This window comes from Capricornis sumatraensis, chromosome 17 (assembly GCF_032405125.1).
Source record: "Capricornis sumatraensis isolate serow.1 chromosome 17, serow.2, whole genome shotgun sequence".
NCBI classification, from domain to species: Eukaryota; Metazoa; Chordata; class Mammalia; order Artiodactyla; family Bovidae; genus Capricornis; species Capricornis sumatraensis.
Genome location: NC_091085.1, coordinates 59,207,177 through 59,217,533, shown reverse-complemented (window position 1 = coordinate 59,217,533; position 10,357 = coordinate 59,207,177). Strand labels below are relative to the sequence as shown.

General features: G+C 39.4%; 1 protein-coding gene across 1 annotated transcript in view; it reads right to left on the bottom strand.

Annotated features, from left to right (window-relative positions):
- Positions 1-1,569: 1,569 nt before the first annotated feature.
- Positions 1,570-10,357, bottom strand: part of MPHOSPH9 (M-phase phosphoprotein 9) — a 52,430-nt gene continuing 43,642 nt past the window's right edge. Inside the window, exons 18-23 of the mRNA XM_068990072.1 lie at positions 10,203-10,349; positions 9,284-9,404; positions 8,378-8,481; positions 7,459-7,706; positions 7,081-7,149; positions 1,570-1,923 (exon numbers count right to left, since the gene is read on the bottom strand). Coding sequence (XP_068846173.1) covers positions 1,822-1,923; positions 7,081-7,149; positions 7,459-7,706; positions 8,378-8,481; positions 9,284-9,404; positions 10,203-10,349 — 791 coding nt within the window. The 3' untranslated portion in view covers positions 1,570-1,821. The remainder of the gene's footprint in view (positions 1,924-7,080; positions 7,150-7,458; positions 7,707-8,377; positions 8,482-9,283; positions 9,405-10,202; positions 10,350-10,357) is intronic.

Here is a 10,357-nt window from a genome sequence, read left to right as displayed (position 1 = left end):
AGGCTAACAATTTTCAAGTGAGTTTTTAATGTCACGTATAGGACCATACTAAAGGGAGCATCACCTGTAAAGTCAATCCCTTTAAGTTTTGACACAGCTATACTGGAGATTGATTAAAATGAATGTTTTCTTCACTAGAACTAGGAGATTAAAAAGAAAGAAAAAAAAAAAGACTAGAAAAAAATACTGGGACTAAGGCACTTGATTCTGATGAGTAACTGATTAGCCAGAGGTCTTCAACAGGTTGTAGGAGGTGGGAGCAAAGGTTTGATTCATGGACAGGAAGGAACAGGAGGGGCAGCTGTCAGTGGGTTCCCCTTGCTGAGAACCCTCCACAACACTGAGCAGGGAGCCTGAGGAGGGAGCCAGGCCTGGAGCTCAGGCAGAGGAAGCTTTGGTGAAGGGTGCTCAAAGATTCTCTGAGATCCCTGCTCAAAGGCATACATAGACCCTAGTGGAATATCGGGTGGCTTGGCTCACCAAAACTACATGCTATTAAGAGCCACAGGGAGGAGGAGAAAAAGCTCAAAAGTAAACCAAACTTTAAAACCTGAATCAGTGGGAATTAGTGTTGAAAGTGTGGAATGAGTCTTGTTTATCAACACATACTGAGCTTGAGTGGGTACTGGGTTCTGACTGGCCACCAAAAAAATGAGCAGCTGAGGAGCCCGGACCTTGACCAGCAGTCAGGCCCTCTACCTGCCATACTTCTGGTCAGATCACAGCCTCTTGCCTACGTGGAAATTCTGAGAGCAGGAGCCACTGCCAAGGCAGTGGGCTACAGCCCCCCAGCAAGGCCAATTGAAAGGCACGGCGCTCTATCTAGACACATTACCTGTGCAGTAACAAGCAGCATAAGCTGCTCTGACCTCCACCTACTGTTCTTACAGCAGCTACAATGGAAGTGTATTCTTCATTGGGAGGGTGGGGGGATGGGGGGGGGATGGTAGAGAGATGTTAAAAACATCTTCCTGACAATCTGACATCTGAGGCCATGTACACTGAGGAAACTGCTCTTACAACCTCACTGGGTGGTGGCCTGTATTTCATCAAAGCTTTTTATCATCTCACTGTCAAAGGTGGGACACAAGTTACATTCAGAAAGATGGGCAGAAAGCTACAGCTCTCCAACTGACTTTTTTCTAGAAAGTACTACATATATAACAAAATTAGAGATTTCTATCTCTAGCATTTTTCTTTCTTACAAATAAGAAAGCTTAAGGGAAACAGAATGAAATATTCTCACTTTCAGAGCTTTCCAATATTCCATTATTTCCAATGTTTCCATTATTAACTCTAATATTCACTCTTAAGACACGTTTCAAACAGGAATTATCATTTAAAAAAAACTTCAACATAGCTAAATCTAGGGTATGCTTTTTTTTTGCATTCAGCATGTATTACTCTATCACTGTGGAAGCTCTTAAGCATTTATTTAAAAAAACTTAGAATCATATTCACAATGTAGAACAAGTTTATAAAACTGGTGTGCAAAGTTCATCATAAAAGGATAACACTATGTTTAGAAACAAAGCTGCCTCCCCTGTTATATTTCTTTATTCTTGATATAAACAGGAGACATATACTATTTAAAAATAATACTTTTTAAATAGTAAAATATACAAGAGGTTCCTGAGCATAACAAAAATATCTTGAAAATATGTGGCTATCTGAAGTATAAAATAGCAAGTGTAAAGAATAGCATGATTGTAAAACTACGTTTGAAGGCTTAGAAACAGTATAAAATAGTTTGCCTTTTTTGAGTGCATAATTATACATTAGTGCAAACAAAAATGTCTCAAAATTTAATGACTACAAATCTCAAAGATTTGCAGAGGTGCGCAAAACATGGAATTTCTTTAACGTCATGCGAACAGAACCCAGCTCTCGATTAATCTTCTCCAAACGATCTTCCAAGGCTTCCTGGGCGAAAATAAAGGAAAAAACTTAATCAGAATTCTACCAAGTTCACCAATTCTATAAGTATCACCAAAATGACCTCTCTTTCAGCAAATGAGCAAGTTTAAATATCAAAAATTAAAATTATTTTGGCTTTTATACAAATCATCCTTTACATTATTTCATTTAAACTATAAACATAAATCACCTTTTCAACCATTCAAGGTAACTGCTGAACTTTAAATATTCTCAATATGTTTGATACACTATGTGGAAATTATAGCAACAGCAACCCAGTTCTCTAGAAGGAGAGAATTATTTGACTCCGCTGAACTGAAAACAGTACAAGAGGAGCCCAGAAGGTTCTTCATACATTTCCCCAGAAAAAATGGACACATGTGATTGGTGCTGTAACCCACTTATATCAGAGAACTTTCTTCTGACCAAAATTTCTAGGTTAAAAAGGAAAATTGCTGGAGGAGAGCTTTCCAAGAAACAAGAGACTGTACAATGAATCAGTATAACAACTGCTATTTTAAAATAAATACTACTACTGTTAAACAGTACCTGAAATATATATTCACCACTTTAGGTATTTTATTCAGTACTAACTCCAATGGTATCCTGAAATAAAACCTAAAAATTTTCTCTTCAACAACTTTCACTGTAAGAAATTAACAGTTCATTTTTAGAATATTCAGAAGATAGAAGAGCAAAAAGTAACAACCACGGTTCTGTTTCCTGTTTTTTATGTATATAGAAACATCATTTTTAAGAAAAAAAATCAAACACTTCTTTAGAATGTTTTTCAATTTAACTTTTCTTGTTATGGAATATCCTTTATGAGATCATTTTAAATTAAATATATATTCTGAAACATGTCTCTACACATACCTAAAATATTGCCTTAGGAATCATTCCCTCAAGTAAAAACGCTAGGTCCAAAAAAATGTATAATTTTAAAGCTTTGGATACATGTCAAGCTGAATTCCAGGAAGTCTGTGACACTTTCTCCTTACTCAGTGTTGAAGGATAAGCTTTTCCCTAGCCCAGCTATCATTTTTTTTTTCACCTGCCAATGTAAGAGCTTAAAAATGATGCATGCACACGTGTGCGTGCTCAGTTGTGTCGAAGTCTTTGCAACCCCATGGACTGTAACCCACCAGGCTCCTTCGTCCATGGGATTCTCCAGCAAGAATACTGGAGTGTGTTGTCATTTCCTTCTCCAGATTTTTCCCACCTGGGTATCAAATCCACGGCTCCTGCGGCTCCTGCACTGGCAGGCATTTTCTTTACCACTGAGCCTCCTGGAAAGCCTTAAAAATTATGCTTTTGTTTAAAAGTGTGTTTGTTTTTTTAAACTCATTAGTGAGGTGGAGCGTTTTTCATCTTTTTTTTGCCCTTTTTAAACTTACGAATCCTACACAAGCATCCTCAGCCTTTTTTGTGTGTGTGGTTGCCCTTTGTCTTCTTACTATATTGAAACAGCTTTGACATACATAACTGGAAACTAAGGCCCTTAAAAAAAGTCTTATTTTAAGAGCTTGTTGGGACTTCTCTGGTGGCTCAGTGGTAAAGAATCTGCCTGCCAATGAAGGAGACACAAGTTCGATCCCTGATCCAGGAAGATCCCACATGCTGTAAAGCAACTAAGCCAGTATGCCACAACTCTTGAGCCTGTGCTCCAGAGCCAGGGAGCCACAACTGCTGAGCCCACGTGCCACAACTACAGAAGTACGCACGCTCTACAGCCTGTCCGCAACAAGAGAAGTCACCACCACAAGAAGCCCACACACCACCACTCAAGAAAAGTCCACAGCGAAGCAGCGAAGACCCAACATAGCCAAAAATAAAAATAAATAAGATTATAAGGAGTCTGGGCCTCCCTGATAGCTCAGTTGGTAAAGAATCCAATCCCTGGGTCGGGAAGATCCGCCAGAGAAGGGATAGGCTACCCACTCCAGGATTTGTGGGCTTCCCTTGTGGCTCAGCTGGTAAAGAATCCGCCTGCAATGAGGGAGACCTGGGTTTAATCCCTGGGTTGGGAAGATCCCATGGAGAAGGGAAAGGCTACCCAATCCAGTATTCTGGCCTGGAAAATTCCATGGATCAGTCAATGGGGTTGCAAAGAGTCGGATACGACTGAGTGACTTTCACTTCACTTCATAAAGAGCTTAAAATCATCATTATGTAAACATATAAGCATATGTAAACATATATGGAACCAAATGTTTCAGATACATTTAGAATTAGAGAACCAACAAATTCTTCTTCTGCCTTCCCAATAAACTGCCTTATTTATTTTTGGCTGCACTTTGTGACTTGTGGGATCTGGGACCAGGATCAAACAAAAACATGTGCTGCCTGCAGGGGAATCACAGAGTCCTAACCACTGGACCACCAGGAAATTTCTCAGTAAACTACTGAAAAATGAGTTTCATGTGTTGAGTCTTATTAATTATTAAACAAAAACTTTCAGAGCAACGAAGACAATGAAAGAAAGTCAAAGATAAAAGAGACGTTAAAGATAATGAAGAACTCATGTGATCTTCCTGGACTGGGGATCGAACTCATATGTCTCCTTCACTGGCAGGCAGATTCTTTACCACTGAGCCACCAGGGAAGTCCCAACAAGCTCTTAAAATAAGACTTTTAAAGGGCCTTAGTTTCCGGTCATGTATGTCAAAACTGCTTCAATATAGTGAGAAGACAAAGGGCAACAAAAGAAAAGGGCTGAGAATGCTTGTGTAGGATCTATAAGTACAAACCTAGAAGAAGACCTCTTCTATGTGTCTTTCTTTCCTTCTGGTATCACAGATTGATCTGAGAATGAACTTTTCCTGAAATTAAGGCACTCAATATGCCAGCAAATTTGGAAAACTCAGCAGTGGCCACAGGACTGGAAAAGGTCAGTTTTCATTCCAATTCCAAAGAAAGGAAATGCAAAAGAATGCTCAAACTACCCCACAATTGCACTCATCTCACATGCTAGTAAAGTAATGCTCAAAATTCTCCAAGCCAGGCTTCAGCCATACGTGAACCGTGAACTCCCTGATGTTCAAGCTGGTTTTAGAAAAGGCAGAGGAACCAGAGATCAAATTGCCAACATCCGCTGGATCATGGAAAAAGCAAGAGAGTTCCAGAAAAACATCTATTTCTGCTATATTGACTATGCCAAAGCCTTTGACTGTGTGGATCACAATCAACTGTGGAAAATTCTGAAAGAGATGGGAATACCAGACCACCTAACCTGCCTCTTGAGAAATCTGGTCAGGAAGCAACAGTTGGAATTGGACATGGAACAACAGACTGGTTCCAAATAGGAAAAGGAGTACATCAAGGCTGTATATTGTCACCCTGCTTATTTAACTTATATGCAGAGTACATCATGAGAAACACTGGACTGGAAGAAACACAAGCTGGAATCAAGATTGCTGGGAGAAATATCTATAACCTCAGATATGCAGATGACACCACCCCTATGGTAGAAAGTGAAGAGGGGCTAAAAAGCCTCTTGATGAAAGTGAAAGAGGAGAGCAAAAAAGTTGACTTAAAGCTCAACATTCAGAAAACGAAGATCATGGCATCTGGTCCCATCACTTCATGGGAAATAGATGGGGAAACAGTGGAAACAGTGTCAGACTTTATTTTTTGGGGCTCCAAAATCACTGCACATGGTGACTGCAGCCATGAAATTAAAAGACGCTTACTCCTTGGAAGAAAAGTTATGACCAACCTAGATAGTATATTCAAAAGCAAAGACATTACTTTGCTGACTAAGGTCCGTCTAGTCAAGGCTATGGTTTTTCCTGTGGTCATGTATGGATGTGAGAGTTGGACTGTGAAGAAGGCTGAGCACCGAAGAATCGATGGTTTTGAACTATGGTGTTGGAGAAGACTCTTGAGAGTCCCTTGGACTGCAAGGAGATCCAACCAGTCCATTCTGAAGGAGATCAGCCCTGGGATTTCTCTGGAAGGAATGATGCTAAAGCTGAAACTCCAGTACTTTGGCCACCTCATGCGAAGAGTTGACTCATTGGAAAAGACTCTGATGCTGGGAGGAATTGGGGGCAGGAGAAGAAGGGGACGACTGAGGATGAGATGGCTGGATGGCATCACAGGCTCGATGGACGTGAGTCTGAGTGAACGCAGGGAGATGGTGATGGATAGGGAGGCCTGGCGTGCTGCGATTCATGGGGTCGCAAAGAGTCGGACACGACTGAGTGACTGAACTGACTGACTGAAGGCACTGAAAAGCCAAAGCATTCCGTTATATGAGACACAGCACTGATGTGATGTTTAAAATGTTACAAAAGGAGATTTAAAATGTCCCATGGCTTCATGCATTTTATTGGTAATTCTCTTCGAAAAGCAACTAAAAGAAAGGCACACGGGCCATTTCACCTGCACCATCTCCTGCTCAATAATGGAATCACATCTCTCTTTTTAACCTCACATCTATTCCAGCTGCAAAGTGCCACTGTTTTACACGTTTACTAAATGGAAAGAGATTCAGAAATAATTTGCAATTTGGGGAGGAAAAAACAAAACACAAAAGGAGATATTTCATGTGAGAGCCTTAACAATGCAGAAATCTGTTAACAGACATCTTGCCATTTGCTCCCAAGTTAGTTTCTTGAAAACATGATGGCATGAATGCCTTTTTCTTGGAAGTATCAAGTAAAATCACTTTGTTCCTGAAAACTAGCATCAAGTTATAAAATACGCTGTCATTACCAAACACTTCCCATAAAAGCTAAAAGTTCTGATTGACTGTTTCAGTGTGCCTAAAAACTGACATTAAAGAACCACTGTGGAGGCCGTGCGGACTTCCCTGGTGGCCCAGTGGTTAAGAATCCGCCTGCCAACGCAGGGGACACAGGTTTGATCCCTGGTCCGGGAACTTTGGATACCACATGCCTCAGGGCAACTAAACCCATGTGCCACAACTACTGAGCCCTCGCTCTAGAGCCCACGCTCTGCAGCAAGAGAGACCAGCGAAAGGAGAAGCCCACACGCCACAACTAGAGAAAGCCCGCACACAGCCAGCAGAAACCCAGCACAGCCATAAGGAAGTCAATAAACACTTTTTCTAAATTAGAAGGAAAAAAATCCTCATGGTTAAATGGAGCACTGACTAGCATCAGGCCTCCAAAGCAGATTCAAGCTAAGACACGTCACCTGATTTAATCTCGTCTGCAAAGTGACTCGTCCTCCAGTAGACGGCATTCGGCTTAGTGCTGCCTCAATCTGGTAACACACAGAAAAAAAACATTTAAATAAAAACAGGGGAATTCTAATTATTGGCAAGGATGTTTATAATAGGATGGAGAGAAAAGACTTCAGCCTAGTATTTTCTTGTCCATCTCGACTTCACCCAAGTTCCCTCTGACACAATTAGTAATGACAGCTCGGTTCACACGCGTTTCCAGCACAGCTTTGTATGGCATCAACAATACTTCCTGCGTTTGACTCAATAATTCCCTTCTGACTGTTCCTCAGACATATGTACTAAGTTCAGATAAAGATTTAAAACTTTTTTTGTTTGTTTGTTTTTACCTGGTCTTTTTCTTTTGTAAGTTCATCAAAAAACCGTTCCGTTTCAGCTAGGGTCCTTATCTTTGCTGTATACTCAAAATTGTTACCCTGTGGTGCTGTGGAGAGGGGCTGACACTGTTCATAGCTAACTGACTTGTTCTTCTCCCAGGCTGGTCTCACAGAGACTTTCTTCGCTCCATTTGGCAACGGTTCGGGGGAAGAGCTATGATTAACATGGATGTCAGTGGCTTTTTCTGAGTATTTTTTTTCTGCCAGAAAAAAAAGAAATTTCTTCCTTATCAACTCTTCTCAGACAGCATGTACATACTAAATATGCTACCCAACTTCACTTTCTGGAAATGGCTGCTACACGGTCAAAAAAATGTAATGAAAAGAAAATATGTAATAAATCATATATACTCAGTTTTTCTCCTCAGAATTCTAAAAACCTTTCCCTCAGTCTGGCAATCTTCACATCTCCCCTAAATAAATGTATGCAAACTTTCTGTAAACTTGAAGCAAAAAAAGTTTAAAAAATAAGCAACACATTTAGTGGACATATATCAACATTACAGAGTTAGCATTTTAAGGGCCTGCCCAAGCAATTTCATGTATATTATTTTACAACTTTATCTAAAACGGAAAGTACAATTGAGAAAAAGGAAAAAACATCCAAAGCCTAAGTTGTATATAAGTTATAGAACATAAAAAACTGAACAGTATGGCCCTGGTAATTAAACATTAACATCCCCTGACCTCAGTTCCCAACTTTCCAATGAGGATAACACAAACAATATGAGCATCAAAAATGCTTATTTTTAGAGACCCTTGGGTAAAAAAAATTTAAGTGCAGGCTATAATGACATCTAGAGCCTTGATACCAGACACTCACAAAATGAATTACTAAAACCATAATGAATAATTTTTTAGGAAAAGATACCTTCCGAGTCATCTAGAGAAAGAAACTGGAGTTGTTTCCTTGGATTGGAACGTTGTACAGTAGACACAGGAACAGTATCTAAATCATCCAAAAGTATATCAAATCTATTGAATGAAGCAAGTTTTACTTGTGAGAAAAAAATGTTAACCGATGTTCCCTATTCTCCACTAGACAGATGAGCTGGCATCCAAGTTAACTCACATATTTACATATTTTTTAAGAGAGAAAGGTGGTCATATATTTTTTAAAACTTAAATTTAAATAATATTTTCTAACACAAAACTATATTTACATGCTGGTGACTTAAAGCATTTACTAATACATGATCTCATCTGATCTTTGTTAACAAGCATATGAAATAAGCAGGTAGGCATTATTATCCCTGTTTTATAGAAGAGGAAACTGAGGTTCAACGTGCTTCATTAATTTTCCCCAACAGCCTGACAGAGCTGGGCCACCAGCTCTCGTGTCTTAGGCGTCAGTGGTCATTTCCCACCACAGTACACACTGCAGACCACCCTTCAGAGAGAACAGCCTTCTCAGAGCACAAACTGATGTTCAGTGCCAGGGCCACACCAGGACAGCCCACTTTCTTGTACAAACGGCCCCCAGTTTTCCTGATACCTTAAACCTTTTTAGGAAAACAAAGAATTATTCTATATCCAAAAGCTGGAAGGGGTTCTGAGGCAGTATTTAAATTTTATAGTAGCCAGTTTACATAGTTAAAAACTGTTTTCATGTATTATAGTACTTTTTTATTTTTAGTAGGGCGTTTATTTAAATGATTTAAATCCACAGAATCCCCACTGACAACTGAAAAATTAGTGATAGCTAGATGTAACAGGTGATATTAAAAAAAAAAATCAATTTTATACATATTTTATTCTACAGTTTTAGAGAACTTACCGAATCGGGCTGCTTTCATTTTTGCTAAGTAGATGACTAAATCCTGGGGACAAATTTTCTTTAGGGGATCGCTTTGGACTATACGCCACGGTCACTGGTGTTAACATAATCTCTCTTTTTGCTACAGAGGAAAATGAAGAGGGGACAGTCTTTTCCTTCTACGTATGGGCTATGTTGGCAGAACTCAGAAAAGTACTGAAAGAAAAACTAACTTTAAAAAGAATACATTTTCACTGTAAAACTTTTTGAAAGATAAACAAGAGTATACAAAATTAGAACAATTCATACTTCTAACTATCTAGAGGAAACCACTGGCCACAGTTTACTCTATCAGACTGTCGTTGCAGTGCTCCATCTCAAAACTGGTTTTTCAGGATTTTAGAAGTCGACTGGAAATAAGATGGAAACACCAGTGCACCTATGAACAGTTCTAAGAGCACAGTCATATATGAATTTCTTCAGCTGCTTACGAAAATAGAAACTAAGGATACAGAAATCCATTGCTTAACTTTAAAATCATACTTGCAACTGGCTAAAGAAAATGCTGAGTCACTTTAGGTAACTACATGAAAAAAAAAACCAAAACACAGCTTTATTTCAGGCTAGCTTAATTTGTTTGAACTAATAATTAGTCAGCCAAAAATATTTGAGTTTGACTCAAAAACTGAAGTGGTATTAGTTGCAAAACATTTATGGGACACACATAAAAATCTCACTTTGATAAACGGTGAGAATTTCTTCTGTTATGGTCATAGTAACTGTGCAATCAGACAGTGTTACTGAACAAGATAGCATTTAGAGATTCGGTGTTCAGAGCACTACTAGGTGCGAGGAAGAGCATAAGGGAGGCAGAAAACATCAATGTGTACAGCTCAGATGTCACTCTTCCAAGCCCAAGACAGAAACCTCTAACCCTTACTTGGAGTACTCGATTTACGATTTGAAGGTGGCAAAGATGATGATCTCTGTGAAGCAGAATTAAACCTCTTTTGTCTTTGCTGGGCACCTTTCTCTGGGGACCAACTTGCACTGACTGAAGAGTCAGCTGGCCGAGCATTCACCAATTCTATAACA